The sequence below is a fragment of the Microchirus variegatus genome (genome assembly GCF_963457635.1).
Source record: "Microchirus variegatus genome assembly, chromosome: 4".
Classification (NCBI taxonomy): domain Eukaryota; kingdom Metazoa; phylum Chordata; class Actinopteri; order Pleuronectiformes; family Soleidae; genus Microchirus; species Microchirus variegatus.
The window spans coordinates 13989217-14006362 of NC_139805.1; the positions used below are offsets into that span (position 1 = coordinate 13989217).

Here is a 17146-nt window from a genome sequence, read left to right on the forward strand (position 1 = left end):
ACTGAAATATTAAATTGGACCAGAGGGCTTGCCCCGGGTTACCTTTTGTGGCAACACGGCACTGGGCTGCACTGCATGTTTGCATGCAAGCTGAATATGAATGAACTTTGCCAGGCAAAAAAAGTGATAAAGCCATTTTCGGGCTTGGCAGCAAGGATTTAAGAAGGGTTCTCTATGCTTGTAACTATCCCCTGACTAATCAGTTGAATTTTGGAAATAGATGATCGCTGCTGTAAATGTTGCGTGAAAGAGAAGCAGGGCTGTGTGCATGTGTGTGTGTGGGGGAGATGTTAATTGATGAGAGTTATAGAGAGCTGTTTGTAGCACAGGGGGGATCATTACTACTGAAGTGGAACAACTGCATTCACGGCTCTTTGCCATGTCTCATACACATTTACACACACACACACACACACACACATGTTAAGTGCACACATATACAGTGCAAACGCACTCAAAAAGAAACACCACTTTCGTTCTCTCTTGTACATCCTTTTGTCATCGAGTAGAACTGTTCAACCACACAGAAAGAGTCAGAGAGGGTAATTATATCACCCTAATTCCATGATGATTCTTCGGAAAACAACAACCAACTATCAATCATCCCTCTTTTTTTTTTCTTCCTCTCTCTCCCTCTCTATCCTTTTCCCTCCAAATCAGAGGCTTTTGGAAATTGCGAGATTTATTTTGGGATTGCATGATGGGGGAAAACAAACAATTATCCCAGAGGCATTCCCCATCCCTGAGTCAATTTGTGGGAAGGGAGGGAGAGGGGGGGTACAGCCACTTTGGGTTAAAGGATTTAGGTCACACTTTAACTGACTGGCTGACATCAGAATGGTGAGTCACAAATCCAGGAGTGGACTTTCAGCTCCATTTCCCGATTGACTGACACTGAGAGAATGGGGGGCAGGTGTCGTGCTACTCAACCTGCCATTTCCTACATGACCTACATTTTAGTGCTGTGCAAGAGAGTGTGTGTCTCTGTATGAGAGGGAGTTGTTGGTGTCTTGTCATATATATATATATATATACTATTTTGTATGCATGAATTTAAAGCATGTGTGGGTGTGTCTGATGCATGTAACTGTGCATGAGAACATGAAAGTGTGTCTCTCCTCGGTGTTCAAAGGTGCACAACTGTGTGTGTGGGTAAAATCAGTGTGTTATGCTTTCTGTCAGTGTGTAGCAACGTCTCGCTCTCTCTCTCCTGCTGATGTCACATTGCTTCAGTTTAGCAGCTGCTATCACTTCACTAACGCCACACACAGGTGAGGTTTCACAGACTGCAGCTCTCCTCTCCCTGACTGAAAACCTATACATAAAAACCATAAATGAAAATGTTATATATCACACATAGGACTCCTCCTGCAATTATTTCTCAATGTGCATTCAAATTTAAAAACATTAAGATAAAAAAAAATCACTTATATGGAATGGATAAATAAAGCTGTAAAAAATGTTGATTTTTAAACACACATTCGTGTACATGCAGTCTATGACCCCATACCTCCAGTAGCCACGGTTTGAGTTTGCGGTCCAGGATGATGTCAAAGCCCAGGACCTCAAAGCAGACACTGTCGCTCCCTGGTGGCTGTCCAGGGCGACACATGCGGTAGGCGTGCAGCACATGGGGTTCAGCCACTATTAATGTTTTAACCACCAGCTCCTGGCAGGACAAACAAACACAAACAGAGTGAGGATGACCAAGCTGAACTGGACAATATATAAAATAATGTCACTTTTTAGCCAGCGGATGATTGAATGTCCTCTTAAACTAGAAACATTTAGATTAAGATTAATCTGAGCGATGCAGTCATGACCTATAGACATGCTCCACAGTGGTCGGTCTACAATCAGTGAGTCATCTTGAATGTAATTCTCCAGTGTGTCAAGATAAGCTGTCAGTTTTAAAGCAGAGAGACACAATGGTTACCGGCAAAGAGATTTTTGAATTTCACCCACACACACACACACTCTCGCCAGCATTGGTGGTGATCCATCTGTGTCACTCCCAATCCTGTGTGCATGTGTGTGCTTGCACGTATGTTTGCTGGCTGTTACCTGCCTGCCTACTCCCACAGTATATGTGGGTAAACATGTTGTCTCCTGATGCACACACACACACACACACACACACACACACACACACCATACAAAGCTTCCCCTCACCAGTCTGGCCTCATACAGTGATGCTGGCATGTGGTTTGCCATGTCCAGTCTGACTGCTGGTTGTCAGAGAGGGGCAAGGTGGTCTGGCCCAAGCCTGATAAGCTGCACCCCCTCTCCCTTTTTCTATCTGTCTGTTGCTCACACACCTTCCATCCATCTATCCATCCACCCTTCTGACCCACAGGCTGCCCTGCACAAACACCTGCTCCCACTGCCGCTGTTTATGCCTCAAGTCCCAGCACTGACTGGTTGGTGCATGTGTATTTGTGTGTGTATGTGTGTGTGTGTCCCACATCACTTTCCTCCTCCTGAGCCCCAAGCACTGGCTACTGCCAGGGACTGTGATTGTATTAACATTTGTGCACGTTTTGTCAACACCTTATATGGTTGTGGTTTATATGGCTATGTCTACTGTAGAAAAAAAACTTGTATATATTTTTCGTCAACAAAAAAATCACTGACCTTAAGTGTTTACGATGCTGTGGTCATACCAGAAATGGTATTGTTACTCCAGCCCTAATCTACGTGTACAAATGTGTATTTATTTTTTATTGTACCAACTAAATAGTGTCTTCATATTATGTATGTGTGTGAGTGTTGGCAAGTATTGCTTCCATAACTAGGTCATTTGTATTCAGACACTGCTCTCACGCACATAAAAAGCTGTGGCTTTGCTGGTCAGGCCTTACTTTTCTTTACTTTACTCCAAACAGCACATCAGTAGTAGCCCAGTATGAAAGAGATGCCACTGTTTCACAGAGAATAAAAAGAATCTACATGATATTCTTCAACCCACACAGACAAACTTCTGGCAAAGAAACCCATAGACATTCTGAAATTTAGGGCAGGACAGTGCAGAAATAAAATGTAGAAACCTACAAGGGTAGATGAAGAGAAAAAAGCAAAAGGAGAATGAGCAAAGAGCATTAATATTGATTTGAAAGAGAAAAAAAAGCACAGTATGTGACTGTGAGTGGACAGCACTCACACCAAAGTGGTGTAACTTCTGAAGAAAGGCATAGAGAGAAATAAGTGTTAAGCCAGAGGTTGACGCTCTGGGATTCCACAGTGAAGTGGAGAATAGAAAGGGGAAGTGGAAAAACTTCTGTGCTTAGACCAATAAGAGATTAAATAAGACGGATAAAAGTAGAATATCGAAGATGAAATGTTGCCACAACAAGAAGTTGGCTAATCAGGCAAGTGCACCGACCACAATGTTACTCTCAAAAACCACTTTCTTCAACATGAACGCAAAAAAAAGTAAAAGCCGATGAAGAGGATGAGTCAAAAATTGTCTTGAGGAAGATTTGATTTGAGGTAAAAGTCAAACAGAGAAGACTGAGGGACCATAGAGCTAAAACAACTTTGGACAGAGAGGACAAGGCGTTTAAGACAGGAAGAACAGCAAATAGCAAAGGTCATATACAGCAAAGAAAGAAAAACAGAACCAGGGCTGCTGAATGAAAATGAACAAAGTGAAGGTGTTTGGATGAGGTAAGTGGTGTCAGATAGGGTGAGTGTGCCCTCCAGGAAAGATGTTTCCAACAAGCTCTTTTATACAAAGCTCTGAAGCTTCACTGAGTTACTGTCATAACAAATCATATCAACCGTTTCTTGGTTCACTTGTGTACTGTGTGCAACCTGTGTTGGCTAGTGAGAACAGCATGTGTATATACACGAGTGTACACTCGCAGATTACACTCACAGATGTACGCATGTGTTTGTTTGCATTTGTGGTGTGCAGTGTTATCACACCGCACGTATTTGCTTTTATCGCAGTGCACATCCGCCACAGTACATGTGAAAGTAACAATGTGCTGAATCTGTGTTTGTGTGTGTTTGGGTGGACTTCCCACGTACAGAGACGTCACCCCAGAATTTGGCCACGTCATAGTCATTGGTGCGGAGGAACTCCGTGAACCAACTGATGGACCTCTTGCTGCCTTTGTCGACCGTCTCATCTCGCTCGAAGTTCTCGTTGTGTTTGTTGACCGAGTAGTTGGTCAGATGCATGTAGAGCTGGCTCTGTGGAGACACGAGGGAGTTAGTGGCTTAACACATGAGACAACTGTTCCTAAAAGCAACAACAAACTGTGTCATTGAGTGGTTTACGAAAACTATGCATTGTATTACCGTGGCACATCCCCCTCTTTAAGCACTACCACCCACAGTTGAATATAATACTTCCTTGCCCTTAGCCAACAAGGTAATAACACTGTGACTACAGGCCACTCGGGCCCCTGATGGCTGTCTGGGAGCCTCTCAGTGTGGGATTGAACATCCATCTCCACGACATGATTCACTCCATCATGTGTCACAGACTGAGCAAGACAAACCACAGTCGCAGGAGGACTCCAGCATGTCTATGTGCTCATTATGTGTTCATGTGTGCATCCCTTCAGCAGGTGCAGAACCTCAAAGCAAATAAGAGTGGCTTGACAATACAAGAGACATCTGCATGTGGACATTTGCACTCAGCTGTGTGTGCATGTAGTATCCCTGCATATTGTGTGTGTGAGTGTGTGTACTTGTATTTGTTACCTCTATAGGACCATGTCAGTACCATTAGTCCTCAATGGGACCAAAACCATGTCCTGATGAGACAGAACCTAGTTTCTGAGGAACTGGTTAGGGATAGAGATTTGAATTGACGGTTCGGTAAAAAAAAATTAAAGTTAGGCATTAACTGGTTATGGTTAATGTTAGTGTGTGTGTGCCTGTGTCTGTAATTCTTCTTTGTGAGGACTGTTTGATAGTTGATTGTAGGATTAGAGTTAGATTTGGGAGTGTCGTCTAAAAAAGAATATACAAAAAAATGTGTTTCACCAGCCAGATTTGGACAGTATGTGCGTAATGCATGCTTTTGTTTTGAGGAAGAGATTGCACTATGTATCCCAGTCTCTATCCTTCTGTGAGATGTTTGCCTAATATGATTATGTTGAGTTGTGTGTCTCCACGTCGTGGCAGTGAATGGAAAATACAGTACATTGCTCTGTGTATCTGTTTCACAAATCTGTCTCTAGTCAGTTTCTGACTGGTACTGAATGAAGTGGCATATTTTTGGTGGGTGCAAGCATCACTGTTGTGTACAGATGGTTCACAGATAAAGATGAATGTACTGTTCATAGTAACAAGGCATACGTCTACAGCTGAGTGTGTGCAGCTACTGTGCCACCTTGAAAACTGCTGAATACTGTAAATAACATACTTTTTTTTCATCATTATTATACAAAGCATACAAGTACTGAGTGTATGACCCACCAGGTTGGCCTCACTGGGTGCATGGTACTTCTCAGTGCCCATACGAACCAAGCCGTCCTTGTAGAGGTAAATGCGAAGTGGGTCGCAGGAAGTGACGAGGATGTAGATGCGCAGGTCAAACTTGTAGCCCTCCATCAGGAAGGGCTTGTCCAGATACTCCTGAACGATAAAGTGTTCCTGGGCTGGCAACTTCTCACAGTTTCGGATAAGTGAGATCCTGGATAGACAGAAACTTTATTAATCCTCAGGGGGGAAATTGGGATGTCGTCAGCAGCATAATAAAATATGGCATAGTAAAGACAAAAAAGATAATTAAAAAATGATAGATGGGAGCATAGCAGAGACCATGAACATGACTGATGACATTGGTGCCGTCTTGTATATGTGCTGAAGCAAAAAAAAAAAAAAAAAAAAAAAAAATATGAGCTAAACAGAATACTGTTTTTATTGGTTTCAACACATTATTATTATTTTTTATTATATACCCAGTCATTTGCAAATGTTCTGGAAGACATGATGTATTTACTGGGATGCCACATCTGCCATGCTCTGCTGACACATTCAGTCTACAAGTCAAAGATAAACTCTGCCCTGGTGCTAAATTAAAATAACACAATAATAGTTTACAGGAGATGTGATCAGAGGTGGAAGAATGTGTATGGAATTATTTTTGTTTTACATTTACATAAAATACATTTAACCCCTGGGAAAAGGTCAGAGCCACAGTGCCCTGATAGTCTTCTTAATGTGATCTTCCACTGGTTTCTAATCTTCACTCAAAACATATCTAAGAAATGAGTGTGTGGAGAATAGTTTGAGCAGCTTCGGGCTGTGTTGGCTCCATGGAGACACTAAACATTTCAAATATTTAGTCATTTTGTCATCGTCTTTGAATTTAAACAGCTGAGAAATTAATGTGCAAAATCTGAAGGTTTGTTTGGGCAATTCTCTGCAAACATCTGCAGAATAACGGGATTTCTTTCAACACAAAACATGCATTTTGTCTGAATGTCACCGTGCATCAAACGCTGTAGCAGGGTCTTTCAGTAGGTGCAGACATTGCTCCGTTTCAAGCTCCACTTTAATTAATTTGCTTTGGTCTCATGTCACTCGCACTCAGACTTTAAAGTATGCAGACCATTGCTAAGTGGACTCATGAATGAATTGTGTTTCTTTGTGTGTGTCCATGTGGTTGTGAGTATGTCTATCAGCAAGTGTGTGTGGGTGCGGGGAGGACGGTTGGTCATTTTTAAACAATCTGCCGCTGTGTATAAGCAGCAGAACTGACCTATATCACTCATAGTTAAACATGAGACACAACACACACAAACACAATATTTGGTCTGAGATTTGAAGGCTTCATTTATCAAAAATAATATTTTGAGGTACGGAGAAATTTGTGGCACCAAGCGCTCTGGGTTCTGTCCCCATGGCGTCTGTAATCACAGCCAGAACAAGACATACAGCAGCTGGGAAAAAAAACAGTCTGTGTTGGTGTAATTTAATTAAAGAGTTCTCAGATAACTCAGTTAACATTGTTGATGAGCTCCTTAGGAGAATTTCTTTATCAAATACCAGGGAGGAAAATTGGATGTCTAGACTGGGATCAGGTATTGCCTTTCAAGTTATGATGAAATAGTTTTGGCTCTGGAGTCCTCCTTATTTCAGTTCAGAAGTTTACAAGCTCTGCCTTGCTGGAACGTTGTGGTTACTTTGGATTTATAAATCACCGCTTGCTCCCACCGACTCGAAGACTGCTTGGATTATAGACATGGGATTCATTGGCCTGCTTATCACCACTCGAGAACAAAAAAGAAAAGGAAGCCTGACCAATGATGTGAGGGGCCCGTCTAAGTGGCAGACAGCAGGCTGAATGATGAGGACAGGGTTAACAGTGTTAAGTTAGTTGAGGAGGAGTAGCTGAGGAGAAGACGACATGATTGATGAGCTGGGGTGTCAGATAATCACGGCCCACTCTCCCCTGCCTATTTAATTTGGCACCAGAGGGGATCTCGCCTTTTTAAGCCCCACACATGCTTTTATTTTGTTTCCCTTATAACAAGCCACGCTTCAGACACAAACAATAACTTCATTTAGTTGGCCGACGGAAAAATAAATTACAGAGGGTAGATATAACTTAATTTCCTGCCGCATCACACCATGCAAAAAAGAAAAGAGAGAGAAAAATCTAATCTTGTGAGCCGCCCGCCACTGAGTGCTCGCGCTAAGCTCATCATCTTTCATATTCTTAATGTATTGCAATAATTCAGCCTTTTATTCTTTAATAAATAAGGGCTTAGTGCAGCATGGAGTTATAAGTAATGCTCACATTATACCAGAAAGGACAAATTCAAAGAGAATGAGAGGGAAAGGTGAAGCACAATGAGCTATTTCAACTTCAATATCCCCACCTATTGGTGCCAGTGATAAATGCACTCCACAGTATTACTTCACAATATGCACAGCAGGGATCACATTTTCAAAGAAAGAGAAGTCAAATGAATACTTCATTCATGTTTTGCAAACTGAGCAGTTTCAACACATTTATAAGTGCCCAGGAGACCCTGTAGTGACAAAAATTCACAGAGTTTACATTTTAGCCCCATGCATAAAATAACTTGTAAAAACCAACTTCCCTCAAATTGTTGGAAGTTTATTTTAGTCTTCGTCTATGTGGCCACAACTGCCGCAAATTGTGCATTAAATTGTAGCTCATTTCTTTTTGAGTGCCAGATGAATCATAAAAACATTAGAATCACTTTCAGGGGTTGTAAAAAACAATTTAGGATAATTGTGTTGTTGACTGCGCCTTAAATACACTTTTCCATCTATTTCTGAGCCACATATTCTAGTCAGAAAAGTGCATCAGATTCCTAAATTCTGTCAATCCCCATTGAGAAGGAGCTGTAAAAGCTGATGTCCTGCAGCTCTGCCCTGAGGTCTCCTCCTAGTCAGTGTCACTAAAACACCTCTAAAAGCCAGGAGGCTTTGCTACTCAATGACCTAAACAGCTCTCCTCAAAGCCAAAGGAGCACTAACCCTATGCTTGTTCAGGTTTGTGATGTACAGTTGTGTTGACATTGTGCCAGTAGGGAGTCTGTTCAATTACTTGAGGAATTTAGTTTCATCCACCCCATTCACAGACATTAAAGTGATGTAGTACAGCTCTAAATACACTGTCAAATACAACGCTGTTCACCGTAGCATCAGGAATAACTCCAGTCAGCACTTTTCTGACTTGGCAACAAATCAATATGAGTTAAGCTTTACTAAAAGTGCTCTGACTGCTGGGATGTTGAACCTCATAAACGTGAGAGTAAAGAGTCACTATGCACGCAGTAAAAAAAAAAAAAAAAAAAACAGGCCTTGGCAATGATTCTCTAAATGTAAGCGGAAGCATGACATCACAGGCTGAGGCAGGCTTCTAAATAAGAAATATGCATTCAGGTCCACGGCCTGCTCATGTTTTGAATAAGGAATGCTGCTGAGGGACAGAGTGACCTGCAACCACCATCTTGGTCCTTTTTCCAGTCAGACTGGTTGCTGCTGATGCTGCCTTATAAAGGATTGTATTCCTCACATGCAGTGTGTGTGTGTGTTTGTGTGTGTGTGTGTGTTTGTGCAGCTACAACCTCTGATTAATGGAGAGTGTGACCATCACAGACAATTAGAGGCCAACAATGAGATTCACCACACTCTCTCCGCTCAAATACTCAGCTACTTGTTTGCTGTGCTTGTCGTTTACTTGCTTCAGTGCTAATGTCTATAGTCTTCTCTAAAGGCTCCTTCACACTAACAGTCATATAATGGTCGTCTGCTCGTCTCTGACCTACCCGTGACCCATGGCTCCATTGGCAGGTTTGACGATAAAGGTCTTCTGCTTGCGTTTCCTGCGTAGCTCTTTGACGTAGTTCTGGAACTGAGTGTACTCGGCGGGGAATATCCAGGTTTTGGGTATGAAGCTGTAGTCTTGAGGCTGGCACTTGATCATTCTAAACAGACAAAGACAGAGCAGTGTTCTTTTCACAGTGGTGTTTTTTTTTGTAAATGTAAATCCTCTGCTTTTACTGCTTTTGTTTTTTTGTTTGTTTTTACTTGCACTGGTGGAATGCTGCAAGTTGTAAGGTCTTGATGTGCAAGCTGTTGAAACACTGATCTTCGGAAAGCTTTTGTTTTTGCATATCTTAAGCCAAGCCAAAGTGCTCATATTTCCTGTGTTAAGATAGACAGAAAACTTACTTGGACATGTTTCTTGCTAGACAGTCTTTCCGGCAGATTTCGCCCATGCCAGGGAAATGGTTAATTCTCTAAAGAGGAACAAGCAGACATAATAATGTAGTTAGGGCCATTACGCCACTCAATTCCACCCCCGCCCGTTCATAAAAATGAGCACATTAAAGGCAGCAACCTGAAGTGAGCTTACAATGTCCTGACATTTATGCCCAATTACGGACTCAAAACAAAAAGGTGACGCTGAGACCTTTCACCACCCTTATTTAGTTTATCGTGTTTTTTTTTAATACTTTAAAGGTTGGGGAGGAAAGAGGAGAGAGAGAAAAAAAAAGATCAATCTCGACTCCGAGGGGCCGAGGTAATTGGTTCTGCATCGCAAACTCCTGCAGTGACAGTTGAATGAATTGCTTTGAATGCGTCGAAAGGGGGGTGGGGGGTAAAGGAAAAACTGTGGATTTTCTGTATTCTTTGACTAAATGAGCCTGAACAGGGGCGTTAATTAGGCTCATATGAACTGAAACTTGACAGCAAACTCTCACGGTACATCACTAAAAAGGAAAAAAAAAAATAACAGAGGGAGAGGAGAGGAGAGGAGGAAACAAGAACGCAGAGTGTAAAAGGAATCCGTGATTATTATCCAAACGAGACAGATGTAATTAGGGATTCGGAAGAATTGCACAATTATGCCAATGCCGCGAGACGACATGGCTTGTGAAGGGAAATCAAAACCAATTGTTGAGGGACCTCTACTTTTCATCTGAGACATTATCTCGTGAAACTCCACAGCGGCGCAGCGAAACAAGCGAAAGCAATTGACAGCAAATCACCAGTTCGATGTGAAACATCGCGCCACATTTCTACGTGTTAATCTGTTACTGTATTTGTAATATTTAATCTGCTCCGATGAACTCTCACTGCCCCTATCCTAACAAGCTATACTCTTTCGGACTAGTCTGTGATTTAGTCGATCATTAGTGCCCAGTCTAATCAAATAAGCGCTGGGTAAGATGGATGGCTGAAGCTCGGGGGAGCAGTCAAGTTCACTCAGCAGGACAGGGAGGTCAAACAGAGGTGAGATCACTCTCAGACTAGTACACAGACCTCAGAGCAACCCTTGTTGTTTAGGCCTGTCTTATCAACATCACGAGTGGCATTTGAAACCTGCCCCACCACCCCCTGCTGCTCACAACTTGTCAGTCTACCTGTCAGTCTCCCCATCTGTCTCCGTGTATGCTGTGTTGTTCCCTCTCGTGCTGTCCACTACTCTCCTCTATTTGCTATTCTCTGCCTTACCTCCCAGGGTCTAAGGAAAAGCAGATGGGAAGAGTCTGTCCATCTTCATTTTCCCTTTCTATTCATTTTACAACATTTAGTATATTTTAACATAATCTTCTTTTATTCCCATGTCCATGTGTCCTTTTGCAAAAACCTATCCATTCAAATTGCTTTAATCTCTTTGTCAATATTCCTGTTATTTTACCTCTATTAGGGACATGTATGAGGACAGGTGGGTGTGCGTCAACACTCAATATGTCTCAGAGAAGATAAAGTATTCGGTGCATAAAACACACAAGAGAAATCTGGTTCATCGTGTTCAGCAACATGATCGATACACATCATGGTGTGATGTGACCTGATCATTTTATCATGTTACTGCTTAATTTAACCTGATAAAAATAACTTTAACACAGAAACCCTGTATTGCCTCCTACCAATTCGTTAATCTTCAGTTAATCTTGTGTTAATACATGTTCTGTGGGATCATTTCTAAATGTTCACGTTATAAAAAATGCTAATTTTTCCATTATTACTGATAATCCTTTGTGGGTGTGTGATATTTGTTCAGTGCTTAAGCAGCAGCATACGTACATGAGGGTTGTTAACATCATAATTCTTGTAAACAGCATGTGCATGTCTTGCAAATAAAACATATTGTGCCCAAATCGACAGGGATGCCACACATTTAAGGTACAGCTGTTTACCTGATAGTAAGTTTTAAGTGTGAATGAACCCTTTGTTACAGCAAACACAGGGTTTTAGTGACAGAACCTTTCCTCAGAATGGGTGAGTGGTCTTTTCGTCTCAAGACATATCTCATATATGTAAGGCTAGTGCACAGTTTCATGTCTTTAATTATTTCTCCTGAGGAATCCCTGGGGACAATTTCACCTCACCTTTACCTTGGTATACAAAGTCAGATATGCTCCTTTGTCAGACATGCTCCTCAAAGTTCCCCAAGTTGCATACAATACACTACTGAGAGCTCACAGGGGAGCTGCTTAGCGACATAAACTTTGTTGTGTTCCTGAGCAGCAGCTTAATTGGAGCACACAAAGGTTAACATCCAGATCCTCCCCCTCAGTGTAACAATAGAACATGACAACCTTTTATTCAAAGGCTCCATTCTCCAATCTCTAGTTTGCCCAGGTGTGCTGAATTGGAGCCTAAACGTATACCTGATAATTCCTGAGCTCAGCGATTTTCTCGTGCTGCACAGCAGAGTCGTTCCAGATGAGGTTGGCGGTCTCGTCGTCATCCCGCGTCTTCATGAAGTCCATCTCGTTGATGACTATACGAACTGGGTGGAAAGTGCTCATTAGAATGTATCACAATTAGAGAATGGGCAACTGAATATTTTATATCATATAATTCATGGACGGAGGGAAAAAAAAAAAAGCCAAATTCATGATGACAAAGCAACTACTGATACGGATGTGATGTAGACCCAGGAATCATATATTTCTACCTTTCATATGCTCAAATGTAGTTTCCGCATACATTAAGGGAGAAATGGGTTATAGATCAAAAAGCTAACGGCAATATTTACCATTCCTATGATGGCCGCAGAGCAGCCAATCGTAATACCGCTCTTCAAAAAGATAAATTAATTGTCTGTAATGCATTCAAATCCCAACGGTAGAACCCGTGGTATGAGAGATAGGTGGCAGGCCCATTCTGACATTAATCCAACAACTATTCATTATTCAGCGAGTAATGAAAGATTCATATGCCCTAACGAAACACGGTATTAATTAATTTTCTTGAAAGCCTGCACAAACCTGGAGAAGGCTTGCCTAATGTTGCATGATGGCACTTGAATTGGAAAAGGATGGTTTCAATGCAACTCCATCCATCTGGTAATGTTGGTAGAGGCTACAGCGTTTTACTAACTGGAAGCGAGAGGGGTTTACATCGCAGCAGGGCTCTGCTTACGATCACCAGTAGGGGCTTTAAACACAAAGCTGTAAACAGGCCTTTCTTACACATCTAACTAAACCTACGACCCTGGGACCAGAAATTAAAATCCCTTTTCAGTGGGTGTAAGGCAAATTACCGCCAACACATGCCATGAACTTTAATCTTTACATGTAATACTATAAATTTTGAAAAGAAAAAGAAAAAGACCGCTCGAAAAAAAGTAACTGCAAAAACGAGCCATCCATCTGGCCTTTAGTGTTAATTTTCCTTCAGAATAGCCCTGCCCTAGCCTCAGAATGGCCACTGAGAGGGTCTCGTCACAGCCAGCCAACAGACTCACAGCTAGACTCCCATCAACCTACAGAATCCCGGCAGCCCCTCACTTCTGCTTGCTGCTGCTGACTCCTTAGTTTCATAGGTTGTAGTTCACCCCTGAGAGCTCTGCTGCCACACAGTATACAGAGCAGGCGGAGAGTGCTTACTACGCTCTTTTGGCCCTTTTCAAAAACCCCACTGCCAAGTTAAATTACCTCAAAAACAATTTATGTACAGTATGTATGCAGCAAGGCCGAGTCTGTGTGCGAGCTGCGTTTCACTGGACTGCAACACTGATGCCTTTAATTCAACACACGACGTCACAGCGACCTCCGTCAGACAGGAAATTATTGTTGAGATAATGTTGTTATGGGATTGATGGTGTTCTGAGGGACTGACTGAGCCACAGTGAGATCTGTTTCTGAAATTAAAATACAATGCACTGTGTCACAGTACATTAATCCTACCTGCGGCACCGTCCAAAAGATATTCATGAAATTGTCATGCAGAAAATGTTAATTGCATTCTAACACATTGCAGGGTCTCTTTTTTTTTTTAATAAACTGCATGCCTGTTTTTGCACCTGTGTCATATTTTACAAAGGCGCCAAAGGTTTTTTTGCCTTTTTACTGACAAGCAGCTGCGTTTTCAGGCCCTGAAATGTTCAGGTAGTGTGGCCTCCAGGCGTCTCCACGCCTAGTAATGGTACTGCTAACAGTTTGCTGGCTGTTGCCACTGTTTTCCAAACGTTTCCTGGCATTTTCAAACCAGCAGATGACGCCAAACAGCAAAACCCTTTTTTATTAAAAGCACAGTAATGTTACGTTGAGCACTTTGGAATGTTTTTCTTTGTTTTGGGTAGCTTAGTGTAGCAACCAGCGCCAGCATCCCACCTAGTCTTCATCCCGTCTAAAAACCTTTCTGAACATCTTCATGTTTTATGGTTATTACAGTCATTTCAAAAAATAATTCAAGCGTTATCATTGATATGTTACCGTACCAATCTCGTATTTGGTGCCTACGACGTTGGCGCTGATGGATCCTTTTTTCTTTTTCATGCGCACCTTCCTCTTCCCACTGCTCTGATAGCAGCCCACAGATGTCCCGTTCATGGGGGACGCTCCTTGATCCTCTGGAGGAAGACACAGCATATTGACAACACTCAGATACAGGCACAGCTTGTGCTGAAGACAGACAGAGGGGCAGAAATTGCTGGAATCCTCTCCCATTTTTGCAGAGGATTTAGTGGGGGATTGTTTAATGGACCAGAATATAAATGAATAGTAATGTAGCTACTTTCCTTCACAATCTTTTTTTTTATGGCTGATGCATTAATCATTCTGTATTTGTTTGTTGCATATCATATGCAGAAGGAAAAAAAAATACAATATAGAACAAATGAATAATTCACAACCTTGCATTAGAATTAGGGAATCTAATTATTTAAAATTGTTTTCATGAATGTATTGTTATCTAAAAAATTTTCATGTTCTTATTAAGAGCCCTTTCTCTTACACAGCTCTCAATCCAGTTGGTCGCAATATATGTCACCTCAATCTCACACCTGGTCCTGTAATGTTAAGACGATGTTGTGTGGCAATGCTCCATTCGTTTCAAAAGCAAAATACTGAACTGATGATGACTTGAATAACTATTATGTCGTAAAATCACTATTTTAATACCTGAAAACAAAAATGGTAGTTAGAGATTTTCCCCAAATCATTCAGCCCCAGTGTGCTTAGCAACATACCCGCCTGACAGAATGACCCTGTCAACTTGTTTTACTCACCTCCATCATTGGGAGGAGAGGGCATCTCAGGGGCTTGGTGAACGGGCTTCGCAGGATACTCACTGCCCTCCTCTCACAAGGGCTCTCTCACACTCGCACCGGTTAGTCTTTCCTGTCTTAGGCTGTGTGGACGATGTGCATCAGAATGGCCCAGTGGATCATCTGAGTGTCTCCCCAGGGCCTTCCAACAGAAGCAGATTCTGAGCGCGCACAGGAGTTTGAGGGGGAAAGCTGTGGTGGAGAAGCGTGGGGGGAGGAGGGGAGGGGGACTCTCAAGGGACTACACAGCCCCAGCTTATTTACAGACCCAAGAGGAAAAGGAAGGGAGGGAAGGAGGGGTGGGATGGGGTGGACAGAGGGATATACAGAAATGCCTGTGGAGGAGAAGGAAAAAAAGATGTCAGATCTTTCACAGCAGCAGAACAACAGCAGAGGGCTGACTGCTCGCAGGACGTCAGTAGTGCAAACGTGTGGATTAGCGAGTGTTATCTCGCTGGACTGGAGTGCGTTGGACATGCTTTTGATGTAGAGCAGAGGCAACAGCAGCACATGGGTCCATCTCACTCTCCATCAGTCAATCTGACATTGATCATAGCAGTTCAGGGAGGAATCCATACAGCCCTGACACTGCTGTACTACTCATGAAATACTCTAAAACTGTGTGATGTCCGCTGGACTAATACGCATTCCATGAAGCCATTGTGAAATATTAATGTTGTTGTCAAGTAAAGGGTTTGCAGCCTCTCGTTGTGTATAATGCTTATGCCAGCTGGGATTCATTGTATGGCTGGGAGGTCACTTCATTGAAACAGATGGGATCTTTACAGTGGTTTGTTGAAGAGGATGCTGTAGGCTCTTAACAGTGTGGGAAATTAAAATGTGGTTATTGTTTGGCTGTGGTCTAGGTGTGTGTGCGTGTGTGTGTGTGTGTGTGTGTGTGTGTGTGTGTGTGTGTGTGTGTGTGTGTGTGTGTGTGTGTGTGTGTGTGTGTGTGTGTGTGTGTGTGTGTGTGTGTGTGTGTGTGTGTGTGTGTGTGTGTGTGTGTGTGTGTGTGTGTGTGTGTGTGTCATGAAACCATTTTGGAGGTAATCAACCACTGCTGAGATGTCCTATCTCGTTGTATTTTTGTTTTCTGCCTGGAACAGCATAGTGATTCAGTGGCTAGAGGAGCTACCTCACAGCAAGATGGGACTGTTGGTGTTTTCCTGGTGTGTGGTTCACATGTTCTCCTTTTGTTGCTGGGTGTTCTCTCGTCCAGGTGCTTTAGATTCCTCACATTTTCAAAGACAAAGCAGTATTCTGGTAGACTGAGGATCCCTAACTGCCCACAGGTGTGAATCTGTGTCACTCCATCCAATGATAGACGACCGTGGTGTTTCCCTCCTTAAAGAATACTTGAAACAATACCAGCTGCTCATGATCCCCACCAGTCATACAATGCTTTTAGCTGCTCAATTTCAGTCACACTGATCTGGACAAATTGGACAAAGCTGTGAGATGGCTAAAAATAGTTTCTGTTACACAAAATGACAATCCGGTGCCAATTTGATTTGTGATTTGAATTAAACTTGATAGTTTAGATGATTGCAATTTTCAGTCCTCCTTAAACAAAAAATGAAGGACACATTTCTTGAGACAATGTCCCATTCATTTATCTAAAGTGAATGGGACAGTGCTACTTAACATGTATAACAGAATATTGCTGGGGAGTTGTTTGTTTTTAAAGTTACCTGCTACATTTAGCTAATATTAAAACAACTTAGTCCAAGTAGAAAAAATAGATTTTAATTTTAGCTCTGCCTAATCCTCAGTGTTCACTGAGCTACTGTTGTAAGAAAATGAGACAAAATGCTGGGCCAAAGTGAATAAAGTCTCTCACAACAGGACACGGCACAAATGTCAAATTAACATGCTTGAAATTAAACTGAAAAATGTCCTTCCAAAAGCTTGGGATTGTAGGTAACACGCATCATTCTGAGGGAAAAAACGAAGTAATCCAAAAAAAAAATGATCGTAATGGAGGTGTCTCCCCTGTTATGCTAATCATATGCTAAAAAAGTTTCTATTTTTATGGGGTCACAAGCTCAAACATCTGGGAGCAACCACCTTGTAATAGATTCAAAATGTCATTCACCCATTCATTCTCTCTACTGCATGTCCTTTGAGCATGGCGGGGGA

General features: G+C 42.2%; 1 protein-coding gene across 1 annotated transcript in view; it reads right to left on the bottom strand.

Moving 5' to 3' along the window:
* Nucleotides 1-15140, bottom strand: part of ttll7 (tubulin tyrosine ligase-like family, member 7) — a 65646-nt gene extending 50506 nt beyond the window's left edge. Inside the window, exons 1-8 of the mRNA XM_083887829.1 lie at nt 14969-15140; nt 14180-14311; nt 12123-12244; nt 9673-9740; nt 9267-9425; nt 5434-5650; nt 4033-4197; nt 1511-1669 (exon numbers count right to left, since the gene is read on the bottom strand). Coding sequence (XP_083743955.1) covers nt 1511-1669; nt 4033-4197; nt 5434-5650; nt 9267-9425; nt 9673-9740; nt 12123-12244; nt 14180-14311; nt 14969-14993 — 1047 coding nt within the window. The 5' untranslated portion in view covers nt 14994-15140. The remainder of the gene's footprint in view (nt 1-1510; nt 1670-4032; nt 4198-5433; nt 5651-9266; nt 9426-9672; nt 9741-12122; nt 12245-14179; nt 14312-14968) is intronic.
* Between the last annotated feature and the right edge of the window lie 2006 nt (nt 15141-17146).